The 20,939-nt window shown below is 44.9% G+C and overlaps 1 protein-coding gene across 1 annotated transcript in view; it reads right to left on the reverse strand.

The window, feature by feature from the left end:
• LOC127055419 (phospholipase A2-like) overlaps nucleotides 1–20,939 on the reverse strand; it is a 36,883-nt gene that overhangs the window by 13,966 nt on the left and 1,978 nt on the right. Inside the window, exon 2 of the mRNA XM_050962363.1 lies at nucleotides 18,827–18,992. Coding sequence (XP_050818320.1) covers nucleotides 18,827–18,992 — 166 coding nt within the window. The remainder of the gene's footprint in view (nucleotides 1–18,826; nucleotides 18,993–20,939) is intronic.

Genomic DNA, 20,939 nt, shown 5'->3' on the forward strand with positions numbered 1-20,939 from the left:
AGCCCAGGAAAGTGGGGTTTAGAGACTTGGGAAATATTTGGGGAAAGGCAGAGTTCCAAGTGGCTCTCCCCTAAGATTTGGAACATGCCTGGTGGTGGCAGCCTACTGTTAACCTCAGCTGGTAAATAAGCTTAGGAGGTCTTTCATGCAGGTCCCCACATCTGTACCCTAAAGTTCAGAGTGGGGAGGGAATCTTGACAACTCTACATCCTGATTGTGAGATCAGTTGAAATACAGTGGTCTCATTGGTCAGCAGCAGATCAGAGTGGGTGAGATCATTATGGGAGTCACAATGCTGATGACTTCATCTCTCCACTATGTTCTGTCAGAGCCAGTCCTTGCCCCTCAGCGTCAGTTCTCTCAATTCTACCAGGGCATTCCCAGCCGGGTTCTGTCACTGATAGAGATGGGCCTGAGCAAAAAGATTTGGATCCCAACCAAGACTTTGACCCCAAAGAATGGGGGTGCTGGGTTCCAAACTTTGGTTCAGGCCTATCTCTAGTTGATACAGTGATAACAACAGAGCAAGGTGGTTCGGGCTGTCAGCAAAGAACCTGATCTTCCAATAAGTAAGTGCAACGAGTCTCAGGATGGTACTTAGCATGGGTTAATGGGGATGGCTGCCCATTCCCAATTGTTAGAACGTAAGAACAGCCGTACCGGGTCAGACCAAATGTCCATCTAGCCCAGTAACTGCCTACCGACAGTGGCCAATGCCAGGTGCCCCAGAGGGAGTGAACCTAACAGGTAATGATCAAGTGAACTCTCTCCTGCCATCCATCTCCATGCTCTGACAAACAGGCTAGGGACACCATTCCTTACCCATCCTGGCTAATAGCCATTAATGGATTTAACCACCATGAATTTATCCAGTTCTCTTTTAAATGCTGTTATAGTTCTAGCCTTCACAACCTCCTTAGGTAAGGAGTTCCGCAAGTTGACGGTGCGCTGTGTGAAGAAGAACTTCCTTGTATTTGTTTTAAACCTGCTGCCTATTAACTGTTCTGTGCTCACTACTTCTGCCTGTTTGTGTAAGGCAGAAAGAGGAGGCTCCCAGGTCTCCCTGAGCTGTCACTGACTGACGTATCTGTAATAAAATAAACAGAGACAGGGCTGAGGTGCTAAATTCAGATCTAGATTTCAAAGACCCCAGTGTCTGGATCTCAGGTTTGGGTTTGATCTGTTACAGGGGATGGGTTGTGAGGAGGAAGAGCTCTGATATTCCAAGCCAGATCCTGGCTCAGATTCCAAACCTCTACAGAGCTTGGGGGTCTTTAGATCCAGGAATTTGCTCCAGGCCCCCTTCAGCCTATACTGGCTGAAATGATGCTGCTTGGGAGAAAATGAGACTGGTTTGGGAACTAAGGGTCTGATCCAAAGCTCACTGAGGTCAATGGAAGTATTTCTGTTGACTCTGGTGCATTTTGGATTGGGTCCTAAGGGTGTGAGGGGACACGACATTGCTTGTAATTGTCTTCCAGGGAACCGTATAATTGAGAATGGGGATTTCTCACAGCCTTGCATGATGGCAGAATCAGGAGCAATGTCTTGAAGCTAATGAGACAAACACTTAGCTGAGACATGGGGGGAATGTACTAATATTGAGAATAGTTGGAATAAACCAGCAAGAGAGGCACCAGACAAGATCTGTGAAGTCAGGGAGAGGAACTTGGCAGCTGTGAGAACAGAGCAAAGAAATCCAGTGTCAGAAATAATCACTGCAAGAAATATACACTGAGGGACCTTTGGTCCATGAGTATTTTCAGCGTCAGGGTCAAAAAATACTCCTGGTTGTAAACTTCATCCATGAATATCTTCAGTAATGAACAGGGTCCCCATGACCTCCAGGGGCCCAGCCCCATCCCTGCATCTGTCTCTTGCCATGTTCTCCAGGGGCACTATTCCACTTGTCCTGGATCTGGCTATTGCTATAGTTTCCAAGTGACCTGGCTCAGAAAGGGAGAGGGATTTTGCGGCTCATCTCTCTGGTTCCTTTGTCTTGGCTGCGTGACTGTTGTCCAGGCATTCTTCTCCCACAGCCTACCCCCCATTCCTCATTCCCTGGCTGCAAGTTGGACTCCCTCTGTGTCTCCCATACCTCCTGCTGCCTAGCTCCCTGGAACAGAGCAGGGAGTAAGCACCATAATCCCACTAACTCTCATGTGGGGAAAGCAATGGCCAGCTACAGAGCACAGACAGAAAATGCAATGTTGTACCCCTGGCTACTGTACAAAGGTGACACAGGCCCTCTGCAGTAGCACCACTGAACTTGGTGAAATTTAGGCAAAATGTCACTGTGACACCCTGGCACCCCAATATTCACAACTGTCATGTAATTAGGATATGTTTTGTACAAAGTATGCCTTGTGAGGTATCATTCTAAAAGTCTTGATCTGCTAGACAGTAATCATAGAATCATAGACTTTAAGGTCAGAAGGGACCATTATGATCAAGTAGTCTTGACTTCCTGCACAACGCAGGCCACAGAATCTCATCCACCCACTCCTGTATCAAACTCCTCACCTATGTCTGAGCTACTGAAGTCCTCAAATTGTGGTTTAAAGACTTCAAGGTGCAGAGAATCCATCAGCAAGTGACCCATGCCCCACACTTTAGAGGAAGGTGAAAAATCTCATTGGATTGTATGTGCTATTTGTCTATGAAGTTTGGCTACATGTGTTACTGAAACATGTGAGGTTGAAAACACCCACAAGCAACCTTGCAGGTACAACAGTAAAAAGGCCAAACAAAGTTAATGGCTCACTGAGGAAATGCACACAAGCACAAGGATTACCCTAGGAAGTGTGTACAATAGAAACCTTTCAGAGATAGTACTACACAATGGGAACTGTTTGACCCAGGACATAGCAAAAGAGCTTTCCAGCAAGGGGGAAGAAGATACAAAAGGCAGGGAAATTACATCATGGGAGGACCTCACTTCCCTGTAACAACACACCTGGAAACACCAGAGGAACAAAGACTGAACGGGGGGAAGTGATGGTCCCAGGCTAGAGGGATTTCTAGCCTGTGTACGAAAACCTGGGAAACCCAAGATGCAAAGCCAAGGCAGCTTGTGCCTTAAGAATCTGCCAGCCTATTTAGCACTCAGAGTGAGAATTTGCTAATTCATATCCTACCTATCCAGTATATTAGGCTCAGTTTGCGGTTTTGTTTAGTTACTAAGTAATCTGCTTTGATCTGTTTGCTACCACTTATAATCACCTAATCTATCCTTTTGTAGTTAATAAATTTATTTTATGTTTTAATCCAAACCAGCGAGCATGTCTGGGGAAAATCTCAGCTTGGTTACCACAAGTGTGCATGGTCATCTTCATAGTGAGGGAGACGCGGACCAGGTGTTAAACCCATATACTGGCCAGATTTGACCAGGGCAAGGCGGTACTGCTCTGGGGTCCTAGGCTGGTGGTTAGAGCCAGCATGTAACTGCAGCTGGGTGTCCCCCTACCTGTGCTGGTGAAAGTACAAGCTTGGAGGGCTTTGCAGCTTGTTGCAGCAGCACAGTATGGGAAGGAGCCCAGGCTGGCAGATCAGAGAGCTTAGTGGTGCCCCCAGTTCCAGGTGGCACACCAGGGGGAGCACATCACAATCACATTCTACAGTCAAGGTTGTAGTTGCACAATCACACGGAACATAGCACGGCTCCAGTAATAATGCAACTTCTCTCCATAGGTCTCGCAACACGCAAGCGTTGCTAACCTACAGAGAGACAGAGGGGGAGGGAAGGCAGAGTGCTGCAGCAAAAGACCATTAGCAAAGGTCCCAAAGTCTCTCAGAGCAGTTTGAAAAGCCTGCCCAGCATCCACAGCTCACAGAGGAGCAGGAAGTCAGAGTGTTTATCTTGTGCTATTTGGTATTGTGAGTTTTTTGTGGCAGGGACTTGATTTATCTGGGTTCTCTAAAGTACAAATACAATGCATATTTACAAAACTAGATACAGTATTTTTACCAGCATTGCAGTTCACAGAACATGGATAACCCAATTCTCTGCCCTTAGGAATACGCAGAGTAAATAGGACAAACCCTCAAACATTCCCCAGAGACAATACAATCTTCCCCCATCCCTCTCCTTCCTCTATCCCCCATGTCTACACCTTATTTTTCTCCACACAATGTTCACATTTGTATCCACATTGGTAAGATAATTAGGGGAATCTAGTTTCATGCTTCAGGGCCTCAGTTGATTTTCTGCTGGGGTCAGGAAGGATTTCAACCCCTCCCAATTCACAACTGACTGAATGAACTATCTGGGTTTTTTCCCTCTTTCCTCTGAAGCGTCAGATCCTAGTCACAGCTGGAAGCAGGACACAAGCCCAAATGGACCAATGGTCTGAGACAATAACTACAATCCTTCTGAGCCCAGATGTGGATTAGGTGTGTGATCTTTGTTCACAGGCTCAGCATTAAACTGATGGCCAGATTTGGGGTCTGAAGAACTTTTCCTCCAGGTTAGATTGGCACAAACCTTGTAGGTTTTTCGCCTTCCTCTGCAACATCGAGTGGGTTCATCTGCTAGGATCACCTGGGTCTATCGCACAAACACCAGCTTCCTCTCGCGACAGGGTCTCAGGCTCTGGTGGCACCTTGGTCCTGCCTGTTTTCTGGCTGTGGCTAAGGACAGTTTAGTCTCCTGAGGACTCCACATTTTGCAGGCTAATTGGCTTGGTTTGGGATTTTATGCTGACAATTTGCAATAAAATTTGTTGGGTTCTAGCGTGAGGTGTTTTAATATTTAGTCTTCATTGCCAGTGACACAGGGACGTTGCTACAGTGAGTAGAGCTGCAGCCTCTGCAGCCAGAGATGAAATGGCACTGGCCAGTCCAATGGCTGCACCCAGAAGGAGCTGGCGAAGCTAATGGCACAAAGGAGCAATTGTTTAATCAATGAGTGGAGCTGGTGTAGGCTGACATCATGGGGAAATGAGGGACACACAACCCTTAAAACAGCTCCCGAGGGGCGCTGTGAAGGCCTCTGTGTGAACCCCTCCAAGAGGCTGCTGCTTTAGCAGAGGGGAATGTGTCCACGAGACTCTGAGGTGCTGGCAGGGAAGGAGAAAGGGAAAATACAGGGTCAGAGGGACAGGGATAGGCCCAGACATTGTGATGACCCAGTGAGATCACAGCCCAGCCCAGCTCAGCTCCAGGTCTCCCCAGTAAGGGTAAAACAGGGATAAAGGGGGGAAGGGGCTGGGTGGGCCAGCCAATGGGCTATTTACCACAGAACTGCTCAACTCGGAAAGCAAAGGGGCCTGCCAAGGGTCACTGCAACAAATTCACAGGGGAAAGCCCTCGGTGTTGAGAGATCCATGGAGCACAGGAGCTGGATGCAGCCAGAATAAATGCTCCCTCCTTCCCCCCCGCCCCCCCGGGATTTCCTGCACCTGCAAGTGCAGGATCGGGTATTACTGATCTAGGAAGGAGGGGCAGGGCTAAGAGCAGTGAATTTGGAGGGTGAGTTAAATAGAATTGAGCTAATTCTATGGTAACCAAGGCAAGGCCGTGACAGCCTCTACTAGCCCTTCTCTAATGCAACAGCTAACAGCTGCCTCCCTCACATAACCCCCAATGGAGATCAGTGATACAAACATTGCAAGGCTTCTCCTCAGGGCAAGTTAGCTGCCCTAACCTAGAGCACAGCAGTCCTTACTAGTCCAGGGAGGTGTTATGGCTGACTCAGTACAAATAAAAGGGAAGAATGATTTAATGCCAGGAAATGCTGGAGAGGTTTATCTGAACAATGGAAAAGAAAATTAAGAGTGGAGCTGTTTGCATTGTGCCATACTTGGGCTGTGGATAGATAAATCACTTGTTGTCAGCCACTCCACTCGTATGGGTATAGATTCCCTCCACTCATTTCGTCAGCCGCTGAGTCATAAATACAAATATTTACAGAGGAACGAAATTACCTCCACTCGTTTTGTCAAATGCTGCTCAGAATGTGGAACTAGATCAGGACTCTGAGAAGAACTCAACTGTAAGTGTGACGTTATTGACATAAACTGTGACCGTACAGATCATTGTTGCAACCAGGGTCCTATGGTTGCAGCAGGTCTTATACAGAGGAGGCCAAGTTGGTGTCTATGGGAAGGTTGAAGTTTGCTGGTTATGATTATGCTGTTTGTATGGGTGTATCATTTTTGTATTTGAAGTTATGAATATTGGCTATATATTTGTTTGATTCTAAGTAGCCTCCGTGAAGCATTTTGTCAACTTCTTGAGAAAAGGCTATTCTCAGTAAGTGCCCAGTCAAGAAACACATAACTCACTATGGACTTTGGGAGACACCAATCCACACCTGAGCTTTCCTGGGAATGTTCAAACTAACATGTAAACAATGGCATCGGCCTGCAAAAAGCTGAATCATTCATAGACATGTGACTTGCCCATGTTACTGTAAACTCCATCTTGTTCAGAGAATTTTACACTGAAGAACAAAGTGGTTTCCACCCACCAGAGAAAGACTATATAAGGCCCTGGAAACACCTCCATTTTGTCTTCCACTGGCTTAAAAGATAGCCTCTCCATCGCAAAGAGACACCTGAAAGAAATTGGAACAAAGGACAGTAACTGTGGGCGTGTGAGTGATTGCTGGACCCAGACTAGGAAGGAGTCTATTTTATGAAAGAAGCTTATTGGAACATCTCTGAGGGTGAGATTTACTTGCATTTAGTTTCTTACTCTATTAGGCTTAGACTTGCATGTTTTATTTTATTTTGCTTGGTAACTTAACTGTCTGTTATTACTTGGAACCACCTAAATCCTATATCTTATATTTAATAGCAACAAAGAGTCCTGTGGCACCTTATAGTCTAACAGACGTATTGGAGCATGAGCTTTCGTGGGTGAATACCCACTTCGTTGGATGCATCTCATTTACCCATGAAAGCTCATGCTCCAATACGTCTGTTAGTCTATAAGGAGCCACAGGACTCTTTGCTGCTTTTACAGATCCAGAGTAACACGACTACCCCTCTGATACTTATATTTAATAAAATCACTTTTTGCTTATTAATTAACCAAGAACAAGTAATTAATCTCTGGAGGAGCAAACAGCTGTGCATCTCTCTCTATCAGTGTTATAGAGGGCGAACAATTTATCAGTTTACCCTGCATAAGCTTTATACAGAATAAAATGGATTTATTTGAGGTTTGGATCCTATTGGGAACTGGGTATCTGGGTGAGAGTGACAGGAGCACTTCTTAAGCCATTTTCAATTAAGTCTGCAGCTTTTGAGGGACGTGGTTCAGATCTGGGTCTGTGTTTGTAGCACGCTAGCATGTCTAGCTCAACAAGACAGGTACTGAAGTCTCAAGCTGCCAGGGAAAACGGTTCAGAGGTAGTCTCAGCACATCATGTGGCAGTCGCAAGGGGGTCTGTGTGATCCAACCCGTCACAGTAAGTACTCACCAAGCAACAGTATAGATCTCTATATGACATTTCGAGTGCATCTGCCATTTTTCACTCTGCCATGTAATTACTTTTAGATCCAGACATTTCAGAAGAGAGATTTCACACAAAATGTGTGTATTACGTATTATTTATCTGCTTAGACGGGTGAGGGATCTGACAGAGGTTCATGTCTCCTTCTTCCCCTTTCCTCATCTAGAGTTGTTACCTTCTTACTTTGTAGTTGACTGGGGAGTCATCTAGGGGACAGATATCAGCTTCTAGGGGAGATCACTAATGCTGGTTTTATCTCTGGGGTGTTGTTCCCCCACAACAAAATGGTTAAAAAAAAGAATTGGAAGCCATCTGTGATGAACCTCTCTATTTCAGAGTGTAACAGGTCAGGACCCTCTTGTTCCACTCACTTCACGTTTGGTAGAAATTTTCTACTTCATGCCTTTGTCACTTCTTAGCTAGATTACATCAGTGCAATATATCAGGGCATGAAGCCTTCAGCACGTAGGAAATACCAGCTAATACAGAATGCTCCAGCACATCTACTCAGCACCATGGGTTACTACATCAGACCTATCTTCCGCTCTGTACACTGGCTTCCCATAGAACATTCAGTCAAGTTCAAGTCTTGGTCCTTATCTTCAAGGTCCTCAATGGCTTGAGCCCAGGGCATCTAAAAGATCAATTATTGCTCTGAGATGAAGACCATGATTTATAGCTTCACTCCTCTGGTACAATGGAACTTGTATAATAAGAGTAAAGCCTGTGCAGGACACAGAATTTTCTCAGGGGCCAGTCTGAGACTGTGGAATGAACTCGCCCAAGAATTAAGGGCCATCACAAACTTCACCACCTTCTGCTCTAACTGCAAGGTGATTTCTTTGACTCTGCCCTCTGTAGCATAAATACAGAGCAACATCTCTCTCCCTCTCTCATTTAAAAAAAAAATCAAATCAAAATACCCCACAGGCACAATTTTCCCTCTAGCAAGAGAGTGCCAGAACAACATCATGTGGCAGATGTTAGTCGCATTTTGCGTAATGTAGTACTGGAAGGTGCTCAGACACTACAGTAATGAGAGTGGCATAAGAATCTCTAGACTAGACTAGATCTAATCTACCCTTTCTGCCGCTCATATGGTTTCTCTGGTGGATTTCAGAATTGCTGTGATCCCAGTTCGGAGCAATGGGATGGGAAGTTCAATTCCTGCCCAGAATTCCAGGACGAGATCCAGTAAGTAGTCACAAAATTATGCATGTTCTGACCTTACACCTAGCTATATTCTGGAGATAGAAAAAAGATCTCTCCCTTTGATTATTTGGTTCTCAAAACTAGTTCCGTATCTACCAAGTAAACAAACAATTAATCATATTTTATATAGCGAAAACTGCTTTATGGCCATGAGTACTAACATGTCATTTGAAAAGAGATTGCCCAGAAGGCTGGGTTTCTTGACATGGGGATAATCCATAAGCATAGACAGCTGGTAAAAATATTATTTGGAGGGATGAGCAAAACTTAATAACTACTGTGCTCTCTGGGGGTGGGATGTGTGTGTGTATCAAGCCCTGCTCTCTGGTGTGTATGTAGGTTCTAGTCTCTATCCTAGTCTCTATTCTAGCCTGGTGTGGAAGGGATGACTAGAGGGTGGGTTGGAGGGCAAGCTCACTCCACACTCGCCCTGCAGTGGTGGCTCCTGTCCCAAAGGGCTGGGCCTTGCTCTCCATGCCCATCTGTTGGCTCTCGCCACATGCAGAATTCGTAGGCACTCACCACGTCACATGATGCATGTGTCCCCAGACAGGTAGGGCTCCTCCTCTACAACATCTCGTCCCCTTCCTGGCCCTGGTGCCACCAGCCACAGGCCTTTGCCTGCTGAGCTGGGCAGGCCAAGATAGATTTGGGGTGGCTGAGCCCCCTCTAGCCCTAGCCACACATCACATCTATGTTCATAAGTGATCAGAAGCAAAGATAACATGTCTGATTTGGGTCCCACAGCGGCGTAACTCTGGAATAAGGTCAGTGAAGTCAGTGGAGCTAGACTCAGGTAAATCTTGTGAAAACAAGAAGAGAATCAGGCCCATTGGGTCAAACTCAACCTTCGTTTACCTCCTGTGACTATACAAGGGCTGAATTTAGCCCAGCGTGCTTTCCTTCCATCTGCACTCCCAATTTACTAAAGCAGCAATGTCATCCCACAGATTTGTCTGCCAGATAAATGCCAGGTTTTATTCTGAGCTTGCCTGTATGACATCAGCAATGATGACCACAAGATTATTCGCTACATTCAGAATTCTAGAAACGTAATTTAAAAGCAGCAACCCAACACCTAAAGGACATTAAAATGCAACCGGTCACCGATTACATTATAATAGTAACAGAACGTTCAGACTGAGGTCGTTTTCCCATTGGATACTGTAGCACTTTCTAATGACTAAGCAAAACAATTTATGCTGCCCATCATGCAACACACAGAGAAAGAAGGTTCTATTGGGTTTACAGTAGTGATGATGAGTCATGGGTTAATTATTCCCTACTTTCAGATCACCTTGTTCCTGGTTTTCTTTCTGAAAGTTCAGAGGCCATGATCAGAAGGAGGGAAGAATTAGCAGCAGCTGGCAGGTGGGTGAGAGGTGCTGGCCATGTGGGTGGAAGTGAAAGGGGGAGTGGTAATTCAGGAGCAGTGAGTATAGGAGGAGCAGCCCATTGGTGGAGGGCCTGACCTGAGTGACAGGAGAGAGGCAGGCAAAGGGAGGAGGAGGGGGAGTAAGGAGCCAGAGGACAAGAGAAAAGGAGTAGTAGTGGGGAGCCAGAGAAAAGGAAGGAGCTAGAACAGTGGCACAGAGGGAGAGGAAGGAGCATAGCACAGGGAAGAGGAGAGTAGGCTGAGTTGGAGAAACAGACAGAGACAGCAATGCAAGGGCTAATGAGAAGAACCAACTGGCTATGGGGAGTGGCTGCTCCTAAACTGGCTTTGTAAAAAATGGAAGGATTGCATCGCTCTAGAAGGGCTGCAACCTTTTGGGCCTGATTCTGCTTCCAGTGACACCAGCCTTACACTGATATAACCCCAATAGCTTCAGTCAAGTAATTTACTCCTGATTTACACCAGTGTAAAGTGAGAGGAGGCTCAGGCTCAGAGTTTGCAAAATCACCTCCAGATGCCCCCGAAGTAGCACCTTGGAGAGAAGAGGATAAGCACCCAGGCTTCCCCTTAACAACTTCAGCTGGTCACTTACTGTCAAGAAATGCCCTTCCTTTCCACCTGTTAATGCTTAATGGTACCAAATGCAATCAGCGTCAGCCAGCGAGATTACAGGCTGGCTGAGCACTGGGCAACAGGAAAGAAAGATGAATACAAACCTCTACTAGCTGGAAACTGCTTATTCATAAAGTATGTGCTAGAAAACCTGCACTTAAGGAGATAAGCAGCTCTGACTGGCTAACTCCTTGCCCAGGACAACCAGAGATTAGGAGAACAGTGCAATGAGCGAATGTCACTGTGGCAATAGGTTCTGTTTGCAATATTAGGGGAATAGACACCATCATCTGTTCTGTCTTTTTTGTTTAATTCTTTGTGTTTTACAGACGGCTAGATGGCTCACTCACATAGGCCCAGATCCTCAAAGGGGTTTAGGCTCCTAACTTCCATTGATTTTCAATCAGTATCTCACAGAATCAGGCCCTTAGTTAGGTGACTGTGACTTGAGTCCTCTGTCTGCTCATTGAGCTTAAACAGCAATATCTGAAGTTCTGGGAAATTCACAAAACATCCCGCAAAGTGGGATAGGGGAAGGAAGTCTATTGACCTTTAGGGACAGGAGATGAGCACTATTTGTTCATTTCACTGTAAGAACAGAGAGGATGGAAGGAGGAGGGGGGAAATGTAAAGACTAGAATACCACATCAAAGCCAGTGTTTGAAACCAACATTTTTAAATGAGTTGCCCCAAGATATGCCTTTTTATAGAATAAAAAAGTCTATATTTAGACCTACTTTAATATTTAGACAGAGATGACTGATATAAGGAAAAGAAAATTACACTTTTATAATGGTATCAGTAGCAAAAGCAGAAATGTTTAAAGGATGAGTCATTTTAAACATTTACTGCTCAAGGAAGTTGGATTTACCATAGTACTCGTGGTATTCATTATACTTACAATGGGAAATACTGCAAAAGCCGTGTTCATCGTCACTAACACAGCATGATGTGTTGATTTCATCAGGGAGAGGAACCCAGAAGATTCCTCCAACAAATATGAGAAGGAAAATGTTTAGGGCCAGATCCAGTGGCGCTATGGAGCTGGTTTATATCAGCTGAGGAACTGACCCAGAATTTCTGGGGGCCTAAAAATAATTTTCTGTAACCAAGCAAAGCAGTCAAGGAGTATTAATATCTGTAGTTACAGGGTTAAATTTAAATTTGCAAAAGTGGCCACTAATTTTGGGTGCCTCCACTTGTTGGGTCCTTGATTTGAGCCACTTAGGGTGAAATTCTGGCCCCACTGAAGTCAATGTCAAAACTCCCATTGATTTCCACGTGGCCAGGCTGTATAGAAAAATCGCAAGTGTCTGCAACAGCAGGATATGTTGGTAAAGCACAGTAAGCTATTTACTAAATGGGCTGATATCACCTGCCTTCTTTCCTAAAGAAAGGAAATGCTAAGTGTAAGAGCCACCCTGCTTATTAATTTTAGATAGCCACACAATTCCATTTGTTTATCTTGAAGGTGCAGCGATAAACTGCAACATGGGTAAAAGTTTTCTATAGCAAAAGGATCAGAGCTCACAGTCATTCAGATGGATCAAAGCCTATCAGACAAAATAATTAAATATACGCCAATCAGTGTGTGTAAGAGAAGTAAAAGTATTGCAGTGGAATAGGAGCATTGCATCCTGTTTTGAAAATAAATAGCTCAACATCTTCTCAACAAATACAAAAGCCAGAGAAGGGAGAGAGTGAGTATTACCCCATTACAATATACTGTTCCGCCAAAATCATCTGTTGGTTTAATATAATAAACAGACGTGGGGTGAAGGCAAAGAGATTGAATCGCTCCTGCACCAATATGGGATTCTCTCCTAGAGAGGAAAAGTAGTGTTTCCACTGCTGCCCTTCCCTGTGTTGCCAAGCATCCACTCACCTTGGGTGTGACCCCTTTTCAGTCAGCACCACCCACTATACTAGTTACCCCAGTAAGTGAAGTTGCACCAGTTTTGGGTGGCCACAGTCTGGTCCCCTAGTGGAGTCCTTGTCTCCAGGGAACTCTGCCACCATTCACCAGAGGTTAAAAGTCCTCATGAATATGCTGGGCAATACCGCTGTCAATATTTGTGTGACATACACTTACAATGGTGCCTGTGTTTGTTGTATCAGCCAGGCAAGTTACTAACAACTTCAACAGGACTTTATTTTTACTGTGGAAACCTCTGTACCAAGCTGCTGCTGCACCCTCTGTAATTCTCATTCAGCCTCCTCAACTCCTCCACCCTCCTTCCTGTTTCCTGTCCTTTCAGACTCCCAATAGCTAGTGCTCCCAGTTCTAATAATTACAAGCACATCTAAACACCACATTCCCTCCTCTCTTAAGAAACTCTCCCAATTAAAATAAACAAACATTGTTGTTCTAACCACAGGAACAAATAGGAAACAAGACACTATACTATTGGCAGAAATATTACACTGGAAACACTGTAGATACTACATAACACAGTCTTTAGTCCAGACAGGTGGTCGTGTGGGTCTGACAGGCCACCTCTCAAGCCCTAGTTCCAGTGCAATGTCTTGTTGTGTTGGTTCTATGGTGAAGTCATCTAATGCAGACTGGGTGTTGGCATATCTCCTCTTGGTGCATAGGCAGGTGCAAGATAATAAGCATTCCATACTCGCCCATCAGAAAGTTGATAGGTGTAAGGTCCCTTCTTCTCTATGATTTTAAGAGGAGCTGTGAATTTATGGTCCCCTTTGTGTAAAATTCCAGGTTTTCGTATTCTAACGAAGGAACCACACTCAAACTTTGGTTCCTTAGCACCCCACCGCTTGTCTGTGGAAGCCTTATACTTTGCTTGGTTCTATTCAACACATCATCCTTGTCTGGGGCATCAAGTCGTGCCTTTGACAATCCAGCAATGTTCAGTTTAATATTCATCTGTTTCCCATGCAGTAACTCTGCAGGTGATCTTTGCATTGTGGCATGTCGTGTAGCCCAGTATGCTTGCAAGAAATTAGTAGTGAACGGTTTCCACAATCGCCCTTCCAGTTTAGCTGTTTGCAAACTCTTTCAAACTTCTGTTAAACCATTCAATTTCCCCATTGGCTTGAGGGTAATATAGGGATGACCTTCTGTGTAAAATGTTCCTCTCTGCTAGAAAGGTTTCAAACTCCAGGGAAGTAAATTTACTACCATTATCGGAAACCAGTTCTTTGGGGTTACCTTTCCTGCTAAAAACTGAAGAGAGGAACTTAATTACTGTAGCAGAAGAGATTTGCGATGTAAATGCTACCTCAGGCCATTTACTGAAATAGTCTATTAAAGTGATGGCATAACGACAGTCAATTGGAACAGTATCAAAGGGTCGTACAATGTCAGTCGCCACTTTTTCCCAAGCAGATTCAGGAAGAGGAACAGGCTGTAATGGAGAGGTACATGTCACTGCTGTCTTATCATGCATTTGGCAAGTGACACAGGATTTTATGAGTGTTTCAGTCTGAGAGTCCATTCCTAGCCACCAATACAGATCCCATAGTCGTTGTTTGGTTCTGATAATTCCTTGTTGAGTATCGTGTGCCAAGTGTATGAGTTTTGACTGTAACTCTTCTGGCACAAGTAGCCAGTGTGTACTTCATAGCACACAGCCATTGAGCAAAGAAAGTTCATCTCAAATTCTAAAATAAGGCAGCAAAACTGGGTCAAGGTTTTTAGGGTTACTAGGCCATCTCTTTGTCGGAAATTCCCATAGTTTTTGTTGAATTGGACATGCTGAGCAAGCAGCTTGAAATTGTTCTCTTGTAACTGCAGTAAGAGTGCTTGTAATAAACGCAACTACTACATCCTCATCCTCTGGTGGACCATCTGGTGAAGGCAAAGGCAGGTGAGAAAGGCAATCAGCTACCACATTTTTGTTTCCAGGCTTATATTCCAGGCCATAATTGAAAGAGAGTAGCCTTGCAGACCATCTAGCAATATGATATCCTGCTCTTCCCAGTCCTTTCGTGGTGAGCAACGTCGTCAAAGGGCTGTGGTCTGTGCGCAACTTGAACATGGGGCCCCACAGGTAAGTTCTCCATTTTTCAGTAGCCCAGACACAAGCAAGTGCTTCTTTTTCGACTGTAGAATATTTTCTCTCAGCATTACTCAGTGTCCCTGAAGCAAATGCAACAGTCCTCTTGGGGCTGTCCTCACACAACTTCATGAGGACAACACAAAGTCCATAATCAGAAGCATCAGGAGTTACAATTGTTGACAATGTGGGACTGAATAGTGCAAGTACTGGACAGTCTTTCACTGTTTCAAAACTAGCTTGTACATCCGTTGTCCACACTAAGGTTGAACTTCTCCGTAGTAATTCTTGTAATGGTTCAATGACAGAAGCATAATTGGGAATGAATTTTGCATCCCAGGGGGTAAGACCCAAGAAGGAACGTAAGGTTTGCAAATCTGTTGGAGGAGGAGCATTTGAAATTGCCAGGATATGATCTGGATCAGGTTTTTGTCCAGCCTGTGAAATTTTATGCCCCAGAAAGGAGAGTTCAGTTTGTCTAAATTTGCATTTGGACCTATTGAGCTTGAGGTCTGCTTTCTGAGTACAGCTTTTTAGTACAAACTGCAGGTTATTGTCATGCTCCTCAGTAGTATTTCCAAACACGATAATATCATCCAAATAGCACTGAACTCCATGTTGATTCTTCAGAATCAATGACATTTTTTGGAAGGCACTTGGGGCTGATGTGAGACCATATTGAACACGTTTAAAATGAAATAGTCCCTCATGTGTCACAAATGCTGTGAGGTCTCTGCTGTCTTCATGCAACATAACCTGATGGTATGCGCTCTGCAAATCAAGAGTAGAAAACATCTTTGCTCCATGGAGTTCTGCAAATACTTCTTCTGTGTGAGGAAGAGGATGGCTGTCAATCACAATAGCTTTATTTGGCTCCCTTAAGTCCACACAAAGGCAAATGCCTCCACCCTCTTCTGCGTCACCACTATAGGTGAAATCCATTCCGAGGAGTTAATCTCTTCAATAATGTCATTTTGAACAAGTTTTCTAAGTTCCTCTGAAACAGCTTCCCTGACTGAAAATGGTAAGCGTCGTAATTTCTGTCATACAGACATCACATTATTCTGCATTTTAACTTTATGCAGAAACCCATAAGCACAGCCGAGTTTCTCCTCAACCTGGGTTGGGTCCCAGCTGAAACTGGTGTGTGTACTGCAAGAGTGCTTTGCTGAGAAAGATCAATTTGTCCATTAACTACCTGAGATTTAAAGCAGCCAATAAATCTCTGCCAAGGATGGTAGTGCCTTTGTGGACAATGTGAAACTCTGCAGTCATTTTGAACAAGTTTTCTAAGTTCCTCTGAAACAGCTTCCCTGACTGAAAATGGTAAGCGTCGTAATTTCTGTCATACAGACATCACATTATTCTGCATTTTAACTTTATGCAGAAACCCATAAGCACAGCCGAGTTTCTCCTCAACCTGGGTTGGGTCCCAGCTGAAACTGGTGTGTGTACTGCAAGAGTGCTTTGCTGAGAAAGATCAATTTGTCCATTAACTACCTGAGATTTAAAGCAGCCAATAAATCTCTGCCAAGGATGGTAGTGCCTTTGTGGACAATGTGAAACTCTGCAGTTACACAGCAATCACCAAAAGTAACTATTGCTGGCAGGCAGCCATGTACTGGGATATGGTTTTTCAAATCGCACACCAACTGAAATTTGGGTTCAGTAGGAGGCACATCTTTAAAGTAATGCAAATAAATGGAATCAGGTAGTATAGATACTGCTGAGCCAGTGTCCAACATTAGCTGAATACAGTGTGATTTGCCTGAGGGTATGGCGGAAACATTTACAGTGCACTTTCTCTGTTCTGGAATATGTGCAGTAGTGATTTTGTCAGCACAGTAACATCTGGTATTGTAACTGCATGCACCTGTTGATTGAACTGGCTGCTGCAGCATACTTTAGCAAAATGCCCAATCTTTTTGCAATGACTGCACTGAGCTACCTTTGCTGGACATCCCGTGTAGCTTGCAAGATGTTGTGGTGATCCACAGCGAAAGCATGTTTTTACTGTATTTTGCATTGGCTTTTTATTAGTTTTCCTCTTGCAATTGTTTGCAGCGACAGTGAACTTTTCTGCAAAGGAGTCACAGCCTGGACTGTGCCTCCTATATCCCAGCTCATTATTTTGGCTTCAGCTGTAGCTGACTCAATCTGAGTAGCAATGGTTATTGCTTTTTCTAATGTAAGTTGTGGTTCTAGAAGTAAGCATTCTCTTAGACAAAGCATGGTGGTTATCTCAATGAGCTGGTCTCTAATCATCTCATCTGCCATATTCCCAAAGTCACAAGTTACAATCAGACTCCTCAGGCAATATACTGCATTATAGTTTCCCCTGGTTTCTGCTCACGCTGGCAAAATCTGTAGCGATTAGTTACTACATTCACTTTTGGCACAAAAAAGTTCTTTAATGCAGTGAGTGCAGTCTCATATTTATCATCTGCAAGGGGAAAAGTGTAAAATATACACTGCCCTTCTGCTCCAAGGCAGTGGATTAGCAGAGCATGCTTTTTTACTTCAGAAATCTCTGTAGCACTGATTGCAAGCAGATAAGTTTCAAACATATGGATCCAGGCAGTAAAAACAATTGGAGGCTCACCTGGGCTTTGCAGAAAGGGTGCAGGTGGGTTCAGAGGCAGAAGATCAATCCTCATCGCCAAAATGTTGTATCAGCCAGGCAAGTTACTAACAACTTCAACAGGACTTTATTTTTACAGTGGAAACCTCTGTACAGGCTGCTGCACCCTCTGTAACTCTCACTCAGCCTCCTCAACTCCTCCACCCTCCTTCCTGTTTCCTGTCCTTTCAGACTCCCAACAGCCAGTGCTCCCAGTTTTAATAATTACAAGTATATCTAAACACCACAGTGTTACCACATTTTAAATTAAGTTTCTGGTCCCAAACCAGGCCTAATTTTCTCTTGGTTTGCACTTGGCAAAGGGTTCAATAGGGTTTTATAGGGTTGCCAACTTTCTAATTGCACAAAACCACACACCCTTGCCCCGCCCCTTCCCCCCTCTTCCCTGAGGCCCTGCCCCTTCTCTAAGGCTCCTCCCCTTCTCTGAGGCTCCACCCCTGCTTACTCCATTCCCCTTCCCTCTGTCGCTCGCTCTCCCCCACCCTCCCTCACTCTCTCATTTTCACTGGGCTGGAGCAGGGGGTTGGGGTGCGGGAGAGGGTGAGGGCGTTGTCTGGGGATGAGGCATTAGGGGTGCAGGAGGGAGCTCTGGGCTGGGGCTGAAGGGTTTGGAACGTGTGTGTGGGGCACTCCGGCTGAGGCAGGGGGCTGGAGTGTGGGAGGGGGTATGGGCTCTGGTCTGGGGATGCGGGCTCCAGGGTGGGGCCAGAAATTAGGGGTTCAGGGTGTGGGAGGGGGATCCGGGCTGGGGAATGGGGTTGGGGTGTAGGGGGGGTGAGGGTTCAAACTGGGGGCGTGGCCTCTGGGCTGGGGCTGTAATTGAAGGGTTTAGAGTGCAGTAGGGGGTTCTGAGCTAGAGCATGGGGTTGAGGCACAGGAGGAGGCTCAGGGTGCAGGCTCGAGGCAGGGGGTTGGGATGCAGGACTGCATTTGGGATGCGGGATCTGGGAGGCAGTTTGGGTGAGGGAGGGGGCTCAGGGCTGGGGTAGGGGGTTAAGGTGTGGGAGGGATTTTGGGGTGCAGGCTCTGGGCAGCTCCCCACAAGCATCAACATGTCCCTAGGGAGAGGTGCGGCCAGGTGGCTCTGTACACTGCCTCCACCCACAAGTGCCGCCCCTGAGCTCCCATTGGCCGTGGTTCCTGGCCAATGGGAGCTGCACAGCTGGAGCTCAGGGTGGGGTAGCGTCAACGCAAGGAGGCCTCATGGCTGTCCCTCCACCTAGGAGCCGAGAGACATGTTTCCACTTCTGGGAGCTGCGTGGAGCCAGGTAGGAAGCCTGTCAGCCCCACTGTGCCACCAACCAGACTTTTAATGGCCCAGATAGCAGTGCTGATTGGAGCCACCTGGGTCCCTTTTTGACCAGGTTTTCCGGTTGAAACTGGACACCTGGCAGCCCTATACATGGATGTAACTGAGGGAAGAATTTGTCATCTGCAAGAGGAGAGACCAGAAGTATACATGGGCATATAAATTAAGTTCTTACCAGTCTACTTTATCTTTAGGCCAACCTCGTCCTCCCAGACCACAGTAGCATCCGTAACCTAGATATGCCAAAGCATTGCGTCCTGTGCCACAGGATATGGCTCCTGCTAATTCAATGAGTCCTCTTGTATGCAAAGAATGGGTTTTCCCCAGCGCGCCTTTCCAAACTGCAAAGAGAAGATGTTGTTTCACACAGGGTTTGCACAACACCTTTAAGGATTTTCATTGCTGATTTCTTTCAAATTCCCACTGCAGATTTTAGGCCTTATTGTGCATTTGGGCCCAGTGCACAAGCACACTGCCACTTTCCTTATTATTCCTTATTATTCATAGATTCATAGACTCTAGGACTGGAAGGGACCTCAAGAGGTCATCGAGTCCAGTCCCCTGCCCTTATGGCAGGACCAAATACTGTCTAGACCATCCCTGATAGACATTTATCTAACCTACTCTTAAATATCTCCAGGGATGGAGATTCCACAACCTCCCTAGGCAGTTTATTCCAGTGTTTAACCACCCTGACAGTTAGAAACTTTTTCCTAATGTCCAGCCTAAACCTCCTTTGTTGCAGTTTAAGCCCATTGCTCTTGTTCTATCCTTAGAGGCTAAGATGAACAAGTTTTCTCCCTCCTCCTTATGACACCCTTTTAGATACCTGAAAACTGCTATCATATCCCCTCTCAGTCTTCTCTTTTCCAGATTAAACAAACCCAGTTCTTTCAGCCTTCCTTCATAGGTCATGTTCTCTAGACCTTTAATCATTCTTGTTGCTCTGCTCTGGACCCTCTCCAATTTCTCCACATCTTTTTTGAAATATGGTGCCCAGAACTTGACACAATACTCCAGCTGAGGCCTGACCAGCGCAGAGTAGAGCAGAAGAATGACTTCTTGTGTCTTGCTCACAACACACCTGTTGATGCATCCCAGAATCACGCTTGCTTTTTTTGCAATAGCATCACACTGCTGACTCATATTTAGGTTATTGTTGTATCAGAGTAATATCTACAAGCCACATAGACTGTAAAGTTACACCTTTATCAGCAATGGAAGGCCTGCGTCATTTAACAGTCACTGAGTACATACAATACATTCCATTCTCGTTTTTGAAGAGGTGGCCGCTTTATTAAGGTAATATTAAAGGTTATATCCACCTTCCATTATAAAGCCTTATTTTATGGCCACCTCAATAATTTTGGCCTTAAAAAATTCGGATTTATTCTGAAGGCAAAGGAGAATGTGCCTGCATAGTTTGAAGCAATCTCCTTAAACTATTTTTTTCAGTTGCAGGCCTTTAAACAATACCCTGATTTGAAACACTTATTTCTATCTTGTATCCCTCCTATTCAAAGTTGCTCCTCTCATAGACTGCAATGAGAGCTCAGAGGACTCACCTCTGAAAATCAAGCCTTTTATCTGGATGATTAAATATGGATTTTGGTGCCTAACATGATGATAACAATAGCAGCAATTAGTACTATTTTCACTTATTGGGATGCATCAGTGCACCTATTCATTGGTCTGAGTGTATCAGACTAATAGTTAGTATTAGCCCCTCCCCATACTTTCTACCCAGCTCCTCTGTTCTTCAGTTTTCACCTCTCTCTCTCCATACATTCATAACCATAAACTGATGGATTTTTCAACATTCTTGACTCAAGAGTGAGATCATATTTCAGAACCAAGAAGCCCAGATTGAAGTTGCCTGGCCACTTGTTCCCTGCTGTTTGAATACAATCGACATCTTCAAAGTGCTGTGCAAAAATTGGCTAATCCCCTAAACCATCCAGGTGAAATAGGGACTAGATGCTATTATTAAGACCATTGCTTTCCTTTTAAAACCTGCTGTTCTAATTCTTCTTCCCTGAGTGTATCATATGCCATAGCTTTCTCTAAGTGCTCGATTCAAAAAACCCATTGAAGTCAATGGGACTCTTTCCCCAGTCATGAAAAGTCAGAGGTTCATTTCTTCAGAGGAAAAAACAGAAGTAACAGAATATTAAGCATTAAAATGATCAAGAACCCTCTGACAAAAGTGAAAGAGCAGCATAAGCACAATCAAGGAAAAGACAACACACTGAATCTTCTCCAGCATTTTAGGTGACTGTAGCAGCCTT

The sequence above is a fragment of the Gopherus flavomarginatus genome, chromosome 1, assembly GCF_025201925.1.
Source record: "Gopherus flavomarginatus isolate rGopFla2 chromosome 1, rGopFla2.mat.asm, whole genome shotgun sequence".
Classification (NCBI taxonomy): domain Eukaryota; kingdom Metazoa; phylum Chordata; order Testudines; family Testudinidae; genus Gopherus; species Gopherus flavomarginatus.